The sequence below is a fragment of the Zootoca vivipara genome, chromosome 5 (genome assembly GCF_965207765.1).
Source record: "Zootoca vivipara chromosome 5, rZooViv2.hap1.1, whole genome shotgun sequence".
Lineage (NCBI taxonomy): Eukaryota > Metazoa > Chordata > Lepidosauria > Squamata > Lacertidae > Zootoca > Zootoca vivipara.
This window is the reverse complement of record NC_142588.1, coordinates 68,567,993-68,588,580: the sequence shown is the minus strand read 5'-3', so window position 1 is coordinate 68,588,580 and position 20,588 is coordinate 68,567,993. Positions and strand designations below refer to the sequence as shown.

Here is a 20,588-nt window from a genome sequence, read left to right as displayed (position 1 = left end):
TAAAAAAGAACAAAAACAAACCCCAAAACATAAAGGTAACACATAGAAAACAGTTAGAACAGTTTATGAGTAAAATTCTTCATACATGTTTGCATTATATTTTAAATAGTGTATTGTCTCAGGTTTTTTTTTAAGAGATTGGCAAAATATTTACATCTTTCTTTCTTTTTTTCTGGATCCCAAAGAATCCTCAAAATTGTGCATGCCTTCATTTAGTGGGAGACATAGATTTTTCTTTTGATTGACAGGTGGGTACCGCTTTAGCAAGCTTTATCCCTAGGTAGTTCTTCACCTGAAAATTAAGTCCCAGCCACCACCTTATTAGGAAGATAGGCTGACAGTGCATGTTTGTAGCAATGTGCGGAAGATAGCCCCTCACGCTCCTATCATATTGCAGTGTCCCAGAAAACGGTTTGTTGCTTGGAATACGGAGGGGGGCTGTACTTCTTGGACCCTGTGTTCTTCTTCCAACTCGGCAAGATAGGCATGCTGTCCTGTTTGCAAAGTCCTTTCTCGGATTTCTGCCGTGCCTTGATTTCTTTGCACAGGCAACGCTTTTTCTCAATCATTTCCAGCATTGTATGGTCTCCGTGCAACCACTGCATACATGTCACCTATTAAAAAAGGCACAAGAGTTTAACTGCAGGCAAAGTGGTAGTGCTGGTTCTCAGAAAGCATTTTCAAAATACTTACGGCAATCACTGGAGGAGAAAGAAAGAAAGAAAACCAGAAACTACGCAATGGGGCACCTTTAGCTTTCATCCATCCCCAAGACCAACAAATGGGCACAAGTTCTGTGTTAAATATACATAAGAAATTCTGGACTGATAGCTAGAACAGTAAAGCTAGACAGTTCAGTATCTACTTAGCATGCAGAATGTCCCATGTTCAAAACCCAGGCATCTCCCAGTAGCACTGGAAATGTCCCCTGCCTAAAACAGTGGAAAGCCGCCAGCCGCCAGTGTAGACAATACTGAACCAGATGGATCAATAATCTGGCTTCGTTTAAGGCAGACTTCCTATGTTCCTTTACACAACAGTTCTTGGATGGAACCAGGTAAGGCTGCAGGTGGTTTTCTTGTTTGAACTTTTCTCATTGGAAAGAAAATCCTTACACAAGGGAAAACTAACATGCCAAAGAGAAGGGTAAGGTCTTCTTTTTTATTATTTATTAAAAAAAAACCAAAACTCTTCTTTGTGTTTTCTTTCTTTGTACATCCGCTGAGTTTTAAAATGAGAGAATTCGGTCATGCAGTTTCCGCACTTGTTGACTCAAGTGATACAGGAAATTTTGTGCATGTAATGAGCCATTTTCTTTAGACCAAACAAAAGATTGTGAGTGAATTCATGTATGCAGAAACCATCTTCGTCATTCTTCATTTGAGTTAACTAAACACACATGAGGGGCAGTGGGAACGAGTGTGCTAGATCCATCTCCATTGTTATTCCAGTCACCCTCCTTAAGTTGGAGGGTGAACTTGTGAAGTGGGGAGCCTTCTGTGCTTGTGGAGAAACCCTGCATGTTTTGCAACTCTGAAAAAATCAGGATTCTCATAGTGGCACATTTCCTGGAAAAGGCAGTGATCAAGGCAGTGTTATTTTTCTAGAAAAAGAGGTGCCAGAACTCACCACGAACACCTCCCTACTTCTCTTATAATGGCAACGGTGCCCACCTGAGAGGTGCTGGAACTGAGTTCCGGCAAGTTCTGGCTGAGAAAAAAGCCCTGGATCAAGATCACATCACATCACTGTGTGCTGTTCTCTAAACATGCTGGGGGACTGTGGACAATGAGAGTGGAAGAAGACTCTCTTCAGAGTTTCCCACTGGCTGCACTTCCATGTGATATTCAATATGGTAAGCAACAATCATCTCCCCATAATTTTGGAGAAATATCTCCTCCTGCCTCCCCTCAGTTTTGCAGGGGAGAATATTTTCTGGAAACAGGAGGAGCTGATATAGACCTAGCCTATGTTCTGTCCCCTAGACTTCTCTTCTTATTCAAAGAGTCCCTGTGCCAGAGCAGCAATGTTCTTCTCTCAAGGAGAAAAAATGGTGAAGCTCAGCTTCCCCCCATTCAGTACTGATCTTTCAGTTTTCCCCTGGAGCAATGCTTTGTTTCCATTTGTATGGCAAATTTCCCTTTATTTTTATGACTTCCAGCATGTATGTATGTGTGTGTGTGTGTGTGTGTGTGTGTGTGAGAGAGAGAGAGAGAGAGAGAGAGAGAGAGAGAGAGAGTACATGTGTGTGTTCAGCACCAAATGAGAAGATCACAATAAGGTACAGACTTAACCCCAACGGTTAACCATCTGACAGCTTCTTCAAATGTTTAAGTACAGGGCGAAATTCAGTTGGGTGCCGAATCACAGCAGAAGAAAACGATAGATGCACACCAAAGAGTAAAGATGATTCTGAAGGCCTCACTAAAGGTAACATAATATTGTTCAGGTAGCAGATGGTCACCTTGGCAACCATGCCTATTCCCCCTCAGCTCTGTAGTCAACGATGACTGAGGGCACATTCGGGTGCCATGAAACTGATCACTGGGTGGCCCTGCAAGGTGAGCACATTAATTGCACCATCCCTCCATCATTATCATTATCATCGCACTCCATGGGTTGGAGGGTGGCTATATGCCCATAGTCACAACCCTAGAAAATCAGGGTTAAAAAAAATGTGTGGAGACCCTTTATTGGTGCAGGAGACTCCAGCTTCACACAGTTGCCCCCAAATTCGTGGAGGGCACTGAGACTGCTGATGAGGTAAGGCAGAGGTAGTGCACATATCCCTTTAACCCCCTCTCCCCCCAAATGGCTATAGTGTTACAGCATTGCAACAATGGAAGAGGGCTCAGGGTGCCTTGCATCTGCCTTGGGATTTTGGTAAACAGTGGTTTTGGTGAATAGAAACCACAAAAATGGCCATAGCTTCCATAGCATTAAGACTGTTCTCATGATGTTTGAAAGCTGGGGAAATAGGTAGGGATGTGGGAGGGAGCTGTTTTAAATTGATTTACATAGGCAGTTCCAACCAGTGGCATGCGGTCAGTGGACTAGAGGGCTAGGCTAGTCCTTTAAATATTTCTGGTAAATTAGAGTCTTAAAGCCCAGCGCCTCCTTCCCAAAGCCCGGGAAGCTTCTGCCCAGCTTAGGGAGGGAGGGTTGATGTTCTACAGGGTCCAAGAGCCCTCCCACCACCTTCCTAAAGCCTGCCTGGATTTGGGAAGGAGGCTGCAGGGCTCCAGCATCCATCCAGGGATTTTCTGCTTGGCTGAGGGAGGGAGGTGTGATGTTCACGCACATGACATCAGGATGTTCCCTGCACCACCACACCCGCAATCATGCTCACTATCTGGTGCCTCTGGCCCTAACTGTTCCCCTATGGAAATTTTCACCACACGCCACTGGTTCCAACCCAATCATTCTTTGCTCACATTGAACCAGGTCTTGCATCGAGCACCCAGTTATGTCCGAGCCTAACATACTCAGCCGCAATGTCAATCAGTCAGAAGATGAGGAATACAACAAGCCTGTGTTCTTTCTTATTATTGGGTAGTAACATTGCATTCTGAAGAAGGGTTACACAATTCAATCGTTTCCTGAAGAGGAAATAGGAACGCCGTTAATGCTTGGAAGACAATTTTTTAAAATATTTCTCTGAATTAGTACGAGCTTTTAAAAATGTCTGGCACTGCAATATCAACTAATTAAGGGTTTTTAGATCAATTAATTTTATTGCCTCTGAGCAAATTAACCGACTCATTCATCAATTAAAGTATCACATAGTATGTAAGAACTGACAAACCTTTGTATGACTAAATAATAAATATATTTTGTCTGTTAAATGAAAACTAGATAAAATGAATTTCTTCAATCAAGGGATGTGCTAAGCTTGTCTACCACAATGCTATCAGTGCTCAGTATTCTTTCAGAGGGCACATCTCAAATGTAATTTCATCTTTTTAATCTGCAATTAATCAAATTAGGTCCACTGATTAGCTGATTAAATTGTTCGTTCCTACTCAGACATTTATGGCTAGTTAGTTTCAATAAAATGTGACTCTCAATGGAGGCAAGAATACCAGCATTTCAATATGCAGTTCTTTTTAGTGCCTCTCAGCACTGAAAGCACCAAACAAGAAAGCACCACAAGAAACAAACGGCGTCAACACTGTACACAAAGTCAATAAGTCAATACACAAAACACGAGTGAGAAAAAAAATATGGAAACACCTATAAGAAAACACCTTTTTTTTCTGCAAATGAAAAAGTGACCAAAAATATAGAGAGATTATGGAGGTGGGGAAAAAATGATAATATTAATAAAAATAAAAGAAGACAAAAGCCTTATCATTATATGAATGTGATTCTGCTTCAGCACCTGATTCTCTCTTGTAATAATAAACTTATTACATGCACCATGCCTTATTGAACAAAAAGCCCCACTGAAATAAATGGAAGCATTTGCTGTGTTTCAGTGGCCGTTCTCGTTCACTTCAATGGAAGCTTGAGAAGGGGAACTTCCAGTTAGAGTGTACCTAAATATGAATTGGATCTGTTATGTTATGGTATAGCATTAGCTATCTTTAGAACTTCCCACACCACATACTTCAAGCACGCAAGGGGAAGGAAAAGGCTGCGGGTTCAAGCGTTCTAGCCCCTTCTCCTCACTGTCACTCTCATCATCTCCAAGAGTTGTAGGGGATGACCAGAATGATGATGGGGGAGGCAGAGCTGGCTGACTTGACTCCTCAGCCTTACCTTGCGTGATTCCAGGGCACAGTGCTGGAACTCCTAAAGATGGGTAGGAGAATGTTCCCCTCTCATCTACCCCCCCCACCCGCCGCTCCACAGCACCTTCATCCTGCTTCGCCTTGTGGATGGGCAAGATACTATGGTTTTTCCCTAGCTGCAGAGCTATTTTCAAGTAAATAAACAAATAAACAAATGCATTGCTGTTCACAGCAGAAATGGGGCAAATTGTATTCCATTTTCTCTCTCTCCATGTAGAACTTTTTAAAAACCGTGCTGAGCCATTGTGCTGCAAAAACCCTTCCAACTGCAGCTCCCTGGGACAAGGTGGTTGACATCATAGCAAAAATAGAATAAAAAATCCTTTTTAGTTTCCCTCAGAAGAAAAGGCTTTCCCACCTCTTTGTGCACATGGCAGCATTTGAAGCTCTGGTCACTGAGACATGCCCACACTTCAGTAGGTGTTTCCATACTTTCCCCCAGTATTGCATTATCACACTTACTTTACTGTAATTGTTTACGCTACTAGGCTGTGGAAGTGGTTGTTCTCTCCTGGTTCTGGTGGGTTTCTTCCCTCTCCTATTGGGTGTGCAGTGGGGTTGATTCTACATTTAGAGTAGGTACGGGGGAGAACCAAATAAAATGATATCGGTGTGATCATGGAGCTCATTACGTATCAAAACAAAGTTCTTTTCCACAATTGCTGCACAGGAACAAAATGGACAAACCAATGTGAGATGAAAGGATGCACAGAGGTGATGGTTGAATTTAATTAAAATGTTGTCGTTTCAAAATGGCCAGAGTGTCCAAAAATAAAGGAACCCATAAAGCGGTTCCCTGAAAAGTGCAACGCTTTTCACTTTTTGTAGAGCTGTCATCAGGCAAACAAAAAGGAGAGGCTCGTTGAAGGAATCACTTACCGTTTGCTTCAAAGAGGGGAAAGTGAGGGCACTACTTGCCAACTCTGACTGAACAATTAAGGCACATGATTCTTCAAATTCCTGGATTCAGTATGTCTGGTGAATGCATTTTTTCTGTTATATTGATTAGATAACCAAATTCTGGTACAAATCTATCTATACAAATATGGGATGTCTCTGTTATTTACCTGCAGATTTTGAAGCAAGACAGCTGGCATGTTAGATTATGAACCCTGGGATCTAATAATAGAATCATAGCATCATAGATTGTAGAATTGGAAGGGACCCGAAGGGCCCTCTAGTGCAACCCCCTGCAATGCCGGAATCTCAACTAAAATATCCATGACAGATGGCCGCTTTAAAACCTCAAAGGAAGGAGAGTCCACCACCACCTCCCAAGGGAGTCAGTTCCACTGCTGAACAGCTCACCATCAGAAAGTTCTTTCTGATGTTTAGTCGGAATCTCCTTTCTTGTAACTTGAAGCTATTGGTTTGGGTCCTACCCTCCAGAGCAGAAGAAAACATGTTTGCTTTATCCTCTATGTGACAGCCCTTTAGATATTTGAAAATGGCTGTCAGTCTTTTCTTTTCCAGGCTAAATATGCCCAACTCCCTCAACCGTTCCTCATAAGGCTTAAGTAGTAGTTTTCAGACCTGCTTGTCAGTACCTGTATGCTTCTTAAATTGTGGCAGACAGAAATACACACAGTACTCTAGGTGTGGTCTGACCAAGGTAGAATAGATCAAGATCAAGGCTTCCTTCATTTGAGACAGTATTCTTCTGTTGATACAGCCTAGAATAGCATTACCCCCCCCCCCACTTTTTTGTTTTGTTTGCAGTTTCATCACACTGTTGACTCATGTTCAGCTTGTGGTCTACTAAGACCCCTAAATCATTTTCACATAGTTGAACAACAATGTGCCTAGGACAGAACCCTGCGACATCTGCTTGTAACTTCTTTCAAGTTGATGAGAAACTATTAGTGAGCCCTCTTTGGGTTTGGTCAATTAACCAGCTACAGATCTAACTAACAGTTACCTTGTACAACCCACATTTTACAGCTTCTCCACAAAAATATGAAGCTTTGCTGAAATTAAGATACATTACATCCACAGCATTCCCCTGATCCACCAAGCTTGTAACTCTATCAGAAAAAGAAATGAGATTCGTCTGGCATGACTTGTTTTTGAGAAACCCATGCTGGGTCTTTGTAATCACACTAGAACATTATCTGTTCTAGGACCTTTCCTGGAGGACCACAGGATCTCCATCCCTTGAGCAGAGCTAGAAAACAGGCTGTAGAAGGGAAGAGTCACAGTACAATTATTATTAAGAAGCACATGCGAGATAATGTCAAAACACTGAAGTCATTTGAATGACACAGGAACAGATTGTTTTATGTCTGAGGCCTAAAGGCCTCATCACTGTTCTGTCATCTGAGAATGTTTAGGCTTATTAAATTGATGCATCCCACATCTGAAAAGGATGCAGGATTAAGCAAAAAGGAAAGATTCTCCCCACTCCTCAGGTGACAAATCCTTAACATCGAAGTGAGTCACAGAGCAGCAGGCAGCATGACTCAAGGTAAGTCACTGCCAGTAAATTCAGTTCCCTCCTGCACAATGAAGTAAATGGGAGTATTTTCATCTTCTGTCAGAACAAAATAAGAGGAGATAATTCTTGGCATTTGGAGTTCCGCAAGTTATGCTGTGAAGCGACTCATGGAACAGGGGAGGACCAGACAATGGATCTGGAAGTTATCTTCACAGGTCAGCTGTATTTTCCAACATGGAACTAATGTTCTGTTGGCATAGTGCTTATTTCTTGCGCTAAAAAGAACAGCAGTGGAATTTTTTAACATTCATTTTTTTATTAAAACATACAGTCATTGGGAAGAGTCAACATGTATTCAGTAGGCTGCCCTGCTGCAATATGCCCTCAACCCATTGATAGCCCTTGGGTGGGCTGTGATGGTGGGGGCAGGACAAGTACACACAACCCTGCTCTTCTCCCCCAAGCAATTATCAGTGCTTTGTTGTGACCACCTGAGCAGGGCAGGATTCTGAAGCACTTTGTGAACTTGAGCACACACAGTAGTCCAAGCACTGTCCAGTGTAGAATTTCCTACCCTAGTGACTGTGTCCTTCAACACTTAAGGCTTGATTAAAATTCCTTTTAAGTCACTAGAATGTATCTCGTTAACCTGAGAGAGATTTGGATCAGATTGGACTCCCAAGAACTTCTAGTGGAACATACCCTCAACTCATTTTGTTGTTGTTGGTTTCCAGAATCCACCCTTCTAAGCTACTTCCTTCCTAACCCCATAAACTACAGGCTACAACTGAGTTTCTGAAGATGAAGAATAAAAAGTTAATCTGCAGAGGGAAGGTCTTGCACAAAAGAGGGATTTTGAGTTTGGCAATCAAAAATTACTATTGTAGAACAACCATCCACCGCCTCTTTTTGTGAAAATGTGTTGTCCTTCCAGAAAGAAGGTACACGAGGCTGCCGTAATTTATTGTTCAGTTAGAGCAATCCAGCTGGACCAAGTCCCCAAAGATAAATAACAAAATTAACACTAATTGAATGGAAGTTATTACCCTTAAAAAGTAAATATGCCTTATGTTAGCACAGACAGTTCCTAATAGAGGATGTAATCCAGCAAAGCACTTATGTGCCCAATGTAAAGTCTGGTGTTACTGATCATCTGTATGTCCAGTAAGAACAGGAGGGAGGCTGGCCAAGATTTCATCTGGAGCCTCTTTGTGGCAGGTGTCCAGTGTGGGGAATAGGATGTTAAAGTGGGGCTGTGGAGTGGTACTCAGAGCCAAACATCACTATGGAAACATATTATGAGCTGGAGGGCAACAGCTAGTTTCCATGTATTATTTACCTAACCAGGGACTGTGAAAACGATCGTGTTGAGAACTGTGATAGATTCCATCACCTTAAATACATTTTTACTCGGTGAATATGATCAACAATCTTAGCACAATCCACCCAATTTCTTTCTTTTTTTCATGACAGGCATGCTAAAATGAAGTCGGAAATATTGACTTTGAGATGATGAGATTTTTGACACCTAGTACGTCTGGGATTCTTTTCATTGAGACTTTGGGCTACTCACTGCTGCCATGTTTTCAATTTGGGTGGGGTTACAGTGGGACATGGTTACAGACATAGATAAAATTATTGAGAGTTGGGGGTCGTAGACCAACTTGGCCTCATCTGCACAAAAATCTCTAATTACCCCAGTTGCAAGAAGAAGAAAAGAGGCACATATCATATTCTAACAGAATGAAGGAAATCCAAAGAGGCCAAGGTAAATATTACAAACCACACGCCTTTGTACATTAAGCCAAATTTAACAATGTGTGATTTACCAACATCAGCCCTATGAAACAGAAAATATCTCAGGGTGAACTTTAATTTAGCAAAGATCAGGGTTAGAAATGTTTCATTTGTTTACAATTTTGATTTTAACAAGAATGCCTAACCCTAGGAAGCCTAACTCAATGCTATTAATACTATTTAATGCCCATTCTTATTGGCTGCAAGAAGTCACACCGTGATATAGCTTATTGAGTCTGCTTTTAATTATCTGAAACACATATCAGTGCCTATAGCCCATGGTAACTAGCATGTAATTATGAACCTTGCAAAAGAAATGAATGTAAAACTAAGAATATAACTACAAGGCTGGGACCTTCATTATTTGTTAGAAGAGAACTTAAGAGTAACACCCCTCGCTGCTTAACTAAACAACCAAAACTAGTTGAGCAAAGACCGAAATACCCAGGTGTGGGAATGGTGTTTAGGCTCCCCTCTGTGGTGCCTAAGGATAGGAGAAGGAAATGATGGCTAAATGCAATACCCTGTGGAGAAGCCCTATGCTTTATGAGTTCCCCTCTTGTATCTGAGTTTTCCATCTTTGTCCATGTATGGGCAATGATATAATGAGACAGCTAGTGATAGACTGAGATTCCCCCAGTGAGGGACTAAAGTTAGGCACCTCTAATGTTTCTATGCCAGTTCTCTACAGATGGTACAGCTTCCCCCCCCCCCCCTTCAGTCTAATTATCACAGCACTGATTCTTGTTTTTCTGCTGCTCCGCCTTGCCCCCTTCAAGGATTCCTGGCTTGTTCGCCATTGGGAAGCCACTTTCTCAAACCCAGACAGTTGCTCTCCACTTCCTGAACATAAACACGAGAGCATTAGCAGTGCCCTGCTGGATTGGGCCAATAGCAGATATAGTCTAATATGCTGATCTCACAGTGGCCAACCAGAGGCCTGTGAGAAGCCCACAAACAGGACCCAAGCACAAGAGCACTTTCTTCTCCCGCTTTTCCCAGCAAACGTTGGTGGCAATCACTGCCTCTGGGGTGAGAGAATACCATAGTTTAAATATGTGCTGTGCCAAGAAATGCTTTCTTGGTTGGTCCTGAATTTCCCAACCTTCAAATGCACTAGATGTCCATGTTCATGCCATGCATAATATGATACGCCGAGACCTTTTGCTCTTAAGAGGGAATCATTCCAGCTGTCCACCCTACACCTGAAACAAGAATCCCCACACAGGCTGCTAAAACAAATGACCCCACCCGACCCCAAGGGGCCACGCTTGAAAGTAAAAGAAAAGTAACCACTGTTTTAAAATTCTCATTTAAAATACACAAAGTTTTTATTTCCATTGTTTAACAAGACAAAATGAAGGTTATAAGTTATCAAAAGTGAGTGCTGGCATCCATACTTCATCATAACTTGCAGACATATAATGTTTGTGAGGAAGTCAAACATTTCAGAGACAGACTATGAAGAGACACACGTACATATACAGATATATAAACAAACTATACATACATACATACATGGGTGAATAAATATACATATTTATGGGCATACAGTATACAGACAAGATACTATACAGTTGCAGTAAGTGCAATATACTGTATAAGGCTATACAAACATTTGAGGGGGAATCTGATGAAATTATGGTCACCATGGCAACAAGGCTAGAGCGGTCTGTGATGTAACAAAAGAGATGGTGGTAAAGAAAATGGTACTTTTGTTCACAGTGTCCTGTGTGGTGTCTCCCTCTCTCACACACACACACAGTTTAAACAGAAGACGCATGGGTGAAACCCAGCAAATTCACATATCAGAAAGGCAAAAAAAGCTGTGTTTGTGGATAAAAGAGAAATGTGTGCTAGATGAAAGTGGCGGCATTCTATTTATAGCACATTATAAATAGGCTCTCTATTTTCCTTTCACAAGGGAATGGCGAAACTATAGGCAGTCTGCCATGCTGCCATAAACTTTTGTTCCATGCCACTTTTAATCATTGTTTTCTTTCTTTTTCATTTATGAGTAAATACCCTATAAAATTGTTGCCCTGAGTCAAACGTAAATGTGCACCAAAGGAGAAAAGAAAGGCACAAGAATTTCAACAGGTGCAGGTGCAGAAGAACCACAGGAAAGCAACTGGGCAATCAGTTGCTGATTGGCCACATTTATTTTCTCAACTTGATTAAAATGATAATTTCGGTTCCAGATCTTAGAAAGCGAATTTCCTCCCCTCCCCCTCCATTACATGAAAAGGTGAGCCTCGAAGCAATTCTTATGAAGGATCTTGGACAATAAAGTTACAACCAACCTATAGATACACATAGGCTGACAAGTAATATTAATATCTGTTATTATCATAAGCTTCATTTCATTCAACTGTCATGTAGTCCCTCTAAAGTTCACTGTGATGTTTGAATGGTATCACATGAAAGGCAGTTATAAAAAGGGAACGAAGCACTTACATTTTTATTTGCTAAGTAGACAAAAGCAAAACATGGTTCAAAAGCCATAATAAATTCAGGAAGCAGTCCTACGCACAAGAAACTAGCACGAAGCAGGCCAATATAAGTTAAGCCAGTGTAAAGTTACACTAGTTGAAATGAGGAAGCCTCTCTGGAATATCTTCCACTGAACAGGGGCTGGGGACTTAACACTGCTTGAGTCAGGAACATCCTGCATCCTAAACTAATCACCCTGGAGGATCCTGTCATGGGATAGCCCCTGTGGACCAATGAAGCCATAAGGATAAAATGTCTGTCTACCAATAACCACGTTTGGTTGGTCGCTGTACAACTGCCTCACAGCTGCTTCTGTGCTGTTGTGACTGTGAGGTCTTTTTGGTGGAAATAATATATTTTATTGCACACATTTACATCTGCATAAATTTTTATAGTATACTAGTATAAAAACTAACACCCTGATCCTAAACACATCTACTTAAAGAACTGTTTTACTTTCATTTAATAGCAGGTACTTCCAAAGAAGTGAGCTTAGAACTGCAGTTTTCAGCTGCACTCCTCAAAGCTCTTACCTGCACCACATGTTCAAACGCTACCTATGGCTACAATCCTCTACATGCTTACATGGGAATAAGCCTCACTTAACCCTGTAGAGCTTCCTTCTGAATAGACACATCTGGGATTGCATGGGAAATGACTGTGGATGAGAGACTTAACAGACGTCTCTGTGCACCATCCTTATCCCTATTTGTTTTGCCTTTGTTCTGTTGCAGTCTACAGGTCTGCCCTACTGTAGCCTAGCCTTAACCTGTCATTATCAAATTGCCTTTCTGGATTCTGGCTCTTATCCTCTGGCTTCTGATTCCTGATCCTTGATTTGGCTTGATTTGGTTCTCTGTTTTCCATCACCTCCATCTTTCAACCTTTCTTCATTCCTGAATACATACCTAATCTAAGCTCAAGTACGGCACCCTCAGATCATTTGATCATTTGGACTGATTTGCTTCCAGCTTTTTCTCAGTGTATAAGCCAGGGCATCACTGGTTTATAGGAGACCCTGGGAGAGTTCTTAACATTTCTCCAATGAGCACCACTTATTCCCTTGCTCTGATGCCTGCCTTTCCTTCCATGAATTTCCCATTCTTATTACAGCACTCTTATACCACTTTAACAGCCATGGCCTTCCCCGAGGAAGTCTAGGAGCTGTAGTTGGTTAATGGTGATTAGTCCACAGAACTACAATTCCCTGCACCCTTAACAAACTACAGTAACCAGGATTCTCCGTGGCTGTTCAAAGTGGCATAAGAATGATTTAAATGTTTGATGTGGACCAAAACGTGACACCGGGTATCTAACTAATACTCAGGGAAGGTTCAGTTTCCCTGTTAGCTTTCTATATTAACAGGGCAGATGGCAACTCCATATGAAGCTCAGGACTTTGTAATATGGATGTAGCAATGTTGCATGGTTAGGTTTCAGTGGCCCAGCTTATGGATAATACCAAGCTTATGAAACCCTCCATAGATTAGTGTTCTGATGGGGTATTGTATCCAATGGTAGTTTTGCACTAGTGGAAAGCACTTCCACTCGTGAAGGGTTGGTTACCAGGTTTTTGCTAATCCTCCTCTATCCACTGCAGCCCCCACCCCATACCTCCTGAAAACTGCTCCTAAGTGTTGGGGAACCCTCTCTAGCAGTATGCGAGGGCTGCAATAGTAAAAAGAGTGACCGGTGGAAAATGGATGTGCTACCTTGCATGGGCATAAGCAAAACCACCATTAAAGTGCCTTTAAAATGTGGGTCCCAGTGTCCAGTCTAAGGGCACATGAGGCCACCACCCTGCTAAAGCTAAGCAGGTCTTGGTTCGGTTAGTCCCTGGATGGGTGACCATCCAGTACAATGCTTTGGATTCCATGTTGGGTTATTAAAAAGTAAGCATGCAAGAAAAGTGAGATGATGCCCTGCCTGTGAAAACTCTGGCAATGTAGTTGGTATGAGATGCTACTCGTGCGTTGTGAGAGCACGATCCATAAGAGGAAAAATACTGAGATACCCTGGATGCAACAGTTTGCCTGCAAAGTGTACAGTATCAATCCCAATATCAATAATAGTGCTGGATTAATTTAGGATGAATGTTAATAAATGAAAAACCTGTCAATTCAGTATGTGAAGGAAATGGGAGGATGGATGGAGGCTGATGAAATCTGTGCTGACATGCTTACCCTTATGAGAAATGTGTTTTATTTTAGACCAGTTGTCTGACTACATAAACCCCAATGAAACATGCTACCTAGTGTAAATGAGTAAAATAGTTGTCACTGTGTTTCACCAGTTCATTTTCAGAAAATTTAGAAATTCTAGGCTCCATCAGACCACTTGATTGTGGTGGCTAAAACTTTCATCCTTCACAAAAACTAAACACTCTAAAACAAAGTAGATCAATACCTCCCTCTTGTGGGCACCCAAAAAAGAGAAACACAAATCTCAGTTAATAACCACCTACACAGCAAACAGTACAAAAACAAGTCCACATAAGTTTGTGAACATCAAAACCAATAGGGTTTGGGGAACATTTTGTACATCTTTCAAAGAAAGATGAGGCTAAATTTTAGAGGTAGATTTTGCTAGGCTAGGTTCCATCAATTAAGCAGTTCTTAAGCTTTGAAAGAGGGACGCAGGTGGCATTGTGGGTTAAACCACAGAGCCTAGGGCTTGCTGATAAGAAGGTCAGCGGTTTGAATCCCCACGATGGGGTTCGGTCCCTACTCCTGCCAACCTAGCAGTTCGAAAGCACGCCAAAGTGCAAGTAAATAGATACCGCTCTGGCGGGAAGGTAAACAGTGTTTCCATGCGCTGCTCTGGTTTGCCAGAAGTGGCTTTGTCATGAGCTGGCCACATAACCCGGAAGCTGTACGCCGGCTCCCTTGGCCAGTAAAGCAAGATGAGCGGCGCAACCCCAGAGTCGTCCGTGACTGGACCAATGGTCAGGGGTCCCTTTATCTTTACCTTTAATCTTTGAAAGGTTTTTACACGAGGCAAATAACAACTTTAAGACTGCAGAGTCACAAACTAAGTGTCTATATCATCTATGTGTCTTGTATATGTTCTTGCCCATTAAAGACATCAAACTTCACATATTTAACCCCTACCTTCCATACAAGAACCAACAATTCTTCCTCCACCTCTTATTTTTTTTGTCCAGTTGCTGTCCTGTGTCACATTTTCTACCCTGGGATCCACTAATCCTGCTGTAGAGCTCTTCTCCTGCAGAAACATCCCTGCAAAAGCTGGCTATAATGACCACCCAACAGACCCCTCTTCCTTTTTTCTTTTTTTCTTTACACTTTCCTGGAGTAGCAAAGGGAGACTAAGGATCTTTCAGAATTGTGGCAACTCATAGATTAAGGGGAATAGTGATGAGCCATGCAATGGGCTGTATCTAACACTCTGTCCGCTAGCACAAGAACTCTTGCACTAGCAGACAGGTGAGTTTTAATGCCGCACAACGGAGGAATCCAACACAACAGTTGTCCTAGTGGAAACTCGTTGCGCAACTGGTTGTGCAATCTATTTTGCAACAGAGTTAACAGCAGGGGTCAGCAAACTTTTTCAGCAGGGGGCCAGTCCACTGTCCCTCAGACCTTGTGGGGGGCCAGACTATATTTTTTGGGGGGAAATGAACAAATTCCTATGCCCCACAAATAACCCAGAGATGCATCTTAAATAAAAGGACACATTCTACTCATGTAAAAACATGCTGATTCCCAGACCGTCCACGGGCCGGATTTAGAAGGCGATTGGGCCGCATCCGGCCTCTGGGCCTTAGTTTGGGGAACCCCTGGTTGACAGCAACCCGCTTATGCATTCTCTTGTGTGGTAATAGTCCGCTGGTGAAAAGCAATTTGCCAGTTGAACAAGTATACCTCTAAATGATTTAAACTTAGCAATGCATTGGATACAACCCCATATTTGCAAATAAAAATAAATATTAGGCCTCGGGGTGGGAGTAGTGAAATGCATACTCAGAAGCACAATTCACTTCAAGGAAACATCATAGCAGTAGTTTTGATTCAACTCATTTCCTTCCACCTTCCTCCACAACAGGACAACTGTTACTTTTCATGATGCTTCTGTACTTTCCCCTTTGCTGGAATTGCTTTGACTTGATCTAATATTGATGTCGTTCAGTGAATCACCTGACCGTCTTTCTGAGCTGTTCTGATTGCACTAGCAAATATACCAATGGCAGTCAGAAAATAGCAGGGAAAATGGAACTTCCCTCCATTTCCCTTTCATAAAAATAAAGCAAGATATTCACTTAAATAATAGTGTGGATTCCAGCTCCATCTAGTGGCTGTTACAGTGCACAGAGCAATGGAAGAGTATAAACATCCAAGCAATTTCATTTCCAGAGTAAAAACTGGAAATTATGGATAGACAAGGAACAAAACTGCAAGGGCAGATTTCATAGTCACAAACATAATCTGGACTTTGATGCTGTCAAGGAAAAATACATGTAGTTGGTTTGCTGTGCTCATTATAAAGCATTACCAAAATGCACCAGCTTAATTTTAAGACTCTGAGAAGCAAAGAACAAATTTCACAAGCTGACTATTCTCACAGTCAATGCAAGATCAGCTTTTTTGGACCCCTCCCTAGAGATCTTCTTAAAATTAAAACCTATAGCTAGGGAAGAGGGAGAAATTCGATTCACTTCATATGCAAAGTCAGATTTAATAAATTTGCCATTTCTGAAACAACACAAGAGCTGAAAAACAGCAATCGTTCAAAATTCACACTTATCTGAATTTTGCAATGCAGTTCTCCAACCAAAAAATCTGAAATGTGCATAAAAATGAACATAATACTTAAAATAATACACAAATGCATTACAGTATATTAAGAGAAATTGCTTGCAAAAATTAGTTGAAGCTGCATACAGTACAAAAATGTGTTTATCACGAGAAATTTGTACAAAAGTACTGATAAATTTTCATGAGGGTTTTATAGAAGAAAAATCCACAAATTGTGGAGAGCTGATTTTAAGATTGGAAAAATGAGAAACCAAGAAAACAAAAATTGACAGATCCTCCTACTCCCTAGCTGCTACTTATACATGTTCTTTCAGACCTACAAATAGAACTATGAAGGACTGGTGTAGGAAAGTACCGTAGTAATAGTCATTGAGGCAGGGTGAGAAGGAGTGGTGCAGCTTAGCTGGCTGGGGTTACTTCCAGATGCCAAAATGGGGAGGGGTTAAGCAATAGGGAAGATGGCACGGGTTGGGTGCAGTGGCTGTCAATCTGATACTCCTTGCCACCTTGCCTGGGTGGTCCCTCTTGGGAATCAAGGGCAACCTTGGCATTGGGAAGTCAGGCTACCAGAACCACCCGACTCCATCCTGCGCCACCAACCACTGATGGGAATAAACCAGACAACTTGGCGAAAATAAGAAAAGAAAGAAACCCACCAGCACCTCACATCTAAAAGAAGAAGTGAGATTTGTTGCCTCAAGTGCCCATCTGACTTGATGAACCTTGATTTAAGGCGATGTGCCATTTGTTGGTCTGCCTCATGCTAAAAAATATGTAGGTCTGTGGGGCTGCTTGTGGGTCGAATCTATCTCAAGATCCTAGTTGCTGGGGTTAGGGATTATTATACCCCCACACTGTGGTTCAACGCTCTGTGCCTGAACTCTGCATTGGGGGGAAAGTCCCATTCATGCCGATGAGAGTTTCCCCCATGTGCACCCTGTGCCATCCCCAAAATTTCCCTGGAGGGATGGGGGAACACCTAGAACAGATTCAGGGGGTATTGGGTGGGAGGAGGGGCGAGTTCCATTGCACAAGCAGAAGTCCTTGAGCTAATGGAACATGTTAGTTGGATGCTGCCCAAGCATTTAGTCAACACACAGAGCTGGTCTTTAGAGGTCAGGCTAGTGCATATCTCCCACTTACATGAAGGCATGCACATGGAGCCTTATAGTCACTATTCCTCAAAGTTAAATGGCATCTGCACAGAGAAAACTGCATTGCCCCACCCATCCACAGGCATTACTCACAGCACCAGGCTTCACTGCTCTGTAATCTTACCAAGTGGCCTGAAAATTCAGAAGTACAAACAAACAGTAGGATACCATCAAATGGCTAGAGCTTTGTGTTCCTTTGACTCCCTTCCATCCAGGTAAGATTTTGCTAGAATCCGGCCAGAATGTGGCCTTTCTTTAGAGTTCCTGCAACATTCTAGCGTCACGGAAGCAAAACAAAAGAGACACGGGGAAGGATTCAAATATTGCCTTCATACTTTGGGTCTGAGAAAAGACGCTAATAACACTTAAGTGAAGTCCCTGTTCCTCCAGTTCCTCAACCCTAAACATGCTGCATGTTTTGGATTGCTGCGCGAGTCATTCTATATTTTAAATCTTGCACTTATGTAAAACACTACTTGATAGGATCTCGACATTCATCTAATAAAGCTAAATATTCATATCTTCTTATCTTTCTTCAAGTTATATACATAGAATGGTTATTCTACTGACTTCTCTGCTGCCTCTGCAGTTGTGAAATCTTTGTAATATATTGTAAGTAGTAATATTTAAACTGGGTGGTTTTTAAACACGATTTATCTATCTATTGACCTACCTACCTACCTACTTTCTCAACATTGCATCCTATTCTCTAATGTGTAAACATGCAGCAAAATAGGTGGCGGAATGCTAAGGTGGTATAATTAGTGCTAAGCTGAAAGTTCAATGGGATGAACTTTCAGCTCAATCTAAATATATATATTTAGTGCATTATTGCCTAATGCACTAGCTTTCTGTTTTAAGCACAATGGAGCATCCAAATGGGAGATGCCCTGTGAAGCAGTGCCAATCACTCGGACATCTCAGCACCTGAGCACCTTTTACTGCTGCATTTGTAAGCTAAGTTTCCAGGGTGGAGCTATGTAGATATGCTTAAGGAGAGAAAACCCTGTCTGCTAACCCAGAAAAAGAGATATCCTTTACTTACTCTAACACAGGCATCCCCAAACTTCGGCCCTCCAGATGTTTTGGACTACAATTCCCATCATCCATGACCACTGGTCCTGTTAGCTACGGATCATGGGAGTTGTAGGCCAAAACATCTGGAGGGCCGCAGTTTGGGGATGCCTGCTCTAACAGTTAGAGCCCAACTGAATTGACTTATTTGCTGACAGAAAGAAGGTTCATTTTCGAGACAATATTGTAGTGAGGGTAAAACCTGCACCAATACCACAGAGAGGATTACAAAACAGCTATGGGGGGAGAGGGAAATCCAAGAACTTAAGTGTCAGCAGCACAGACTGATGTAGTTCCCAACATGTTTTGAGAAAGGAAGAAACAATACATGTTTTTGTTTGTTTGTTTTTATAAAAACTGCTTTGGACAACTTTCCTCTTCCAGTTCACCTAAAGTCTGCTTTGGAACCATCTCTATTTGTGCAGCTGTCTGAGATGTTCTTGTTCTTGGCAGCCAAACATGCGCAGCCCCCCTAGGTGACTTGCCTGTGTGATTGTGGTGGCTCAGGGTCTTGGCGGGACCTTAAGCAGGATACCCTCAGCAGACCCACCTCCTCCTTGGTTCTGTTCCTACGGCCCATTCCGTCACCATTTCCCCCAGGGCCCAACCACCCAAAGGCAGCGTACACAGCAAGCAAAGGATGCTAATTTATCTCCTCCTCCTGGTCCAGCAAACAGGCAGTAAAAACCAGGAGAAGGAGCAGTGGGGCCAGGAGGCTTCTGGGATTAGCAATGGGCCTCCAACAGTAGTGTGGGCCTTGGCTGGTGCCCAATAACACCTAGCGGACAGGAAAACCCATTAGTGAGGGGGTTTGCAGAGAGCACATTGCATTCCCCCCCCCCGTTATTCACAATATATGGGACTTCCTTCCATGTATACCAGGCTTCCTCAACCTCGGCCCCCCAGATGTTTTTGGCCTACAACTCCCATGATCCCTAGCTAGCAGGACCAGTGGTAAGGGATGATGGGTATTGTAGTCCCAAACATCTGGAGGGCCGAGGTTGAGGAAGCCTGATGTATATACCCAGCTCATTGCAATGTTTTTGCCAGTTTATAAAAATGCAAGGTATTACTTTATAGTCCCACTACTATTATATAGAAGCAAGAGCTGATGAAGAATGAGCTGCCCCATGCAGAAAACAAAATATTTTGCAGCTTCGCTAAAATGTATGTATATAGACAGAACAATGTATGTGTTTAGACAGACAGATAAATCTATATGACTGCTAATCATGCACCAAGCTCAAAACAGATGCACACATAATTACAATACAAGAAGTCAAAGTTCAAATGGTATATACAAAGTTGGTGAGAAATAAAGTAAAAAAAAAGTTGTACATGAAATATTTAAAAGAAATATATGTTATAAACAGCATCAATTAAATTGATAAATTGTTGATAAAAAAATACACCACAGGACCATTTTTTCCCTAAAAAAAAGAAGACGCTCACAGCATTCAGCTAGTATATAGAGCATGAAAGGTCAGCACATTTATATTACAGAATGAAGCGGAGACAAACAGAGATTTTAAATGAATTAACAGCAAAGAAAGTCTTGACATGATACTGGAGAGGGTAGAATTTCTTTGCTTATAAGAGAGAGAGAGAGAGAGAGAGAGAGAGAGAGAGAGAGAGAGAGAGAGAGAGAGAGAGAGAGAGACGCACATATACAGGCATACAAACAGAAATCAAACCAAATCACAGAAGAACAATTTACAGCAACAGATGGCAGACACACAGAGAGGTGAGAAAATTTGGCATGTTGCATCACAGGAAGTCATTCACGATTGGCTAACGATGGTACCTGGCTCGGTTGCAGATCGCTGGCTTGCCTGAGAGGAGTAACGGAGGGAGGAGGCACACCGGATGTGGATGCAGATCGTCCTAATCTGCAGCTTGCTTTCGGCTCTGGAAAGGAAAGGAAACAGGTCAGAGATCAAGTTCTGGAGTCCTTTGTCCAAATCCAGACAGCCATGAAAAAGCATAGTTGTAAAAGCCAGCGGTTTATGATGTTCTCGTTTCTCTTTTGCTCTCTATATTCTGGCAGCGTGGTCTAGCTTGCTGCCCT

General features: G+C 42.1%; 1 protein-coding gene across 1 annotated transcript in view; it reads right to left on the bottom strand.

Moving 5' to 3' along the window:
- Positions 1–386: 386 nt before the first annotated feature.
- NYAP2 (neuronal tyrosine-phosphorylated phosphoinositide-3-kinase adaptor 2) overlaps positions 387–20,588 on the bottom strand; it is a 129,167-nt gene continuing 108,965 nt past the window's right edge. Inside the window, exons 5-6 of the mRNA XM_088669903.1 lie at positions 20,325–20,428; positions 387–614 (exon numbers count right to left, since the gene is read on the bottom strand). Coding sequence (XP_088526029.1) covers positions 387–614; positions 20,325–20,428 — 332 coding nt within the window. The remainder of the gene's footprint in view (positions 615–20,324; positions 20,429–20,588) is intronic.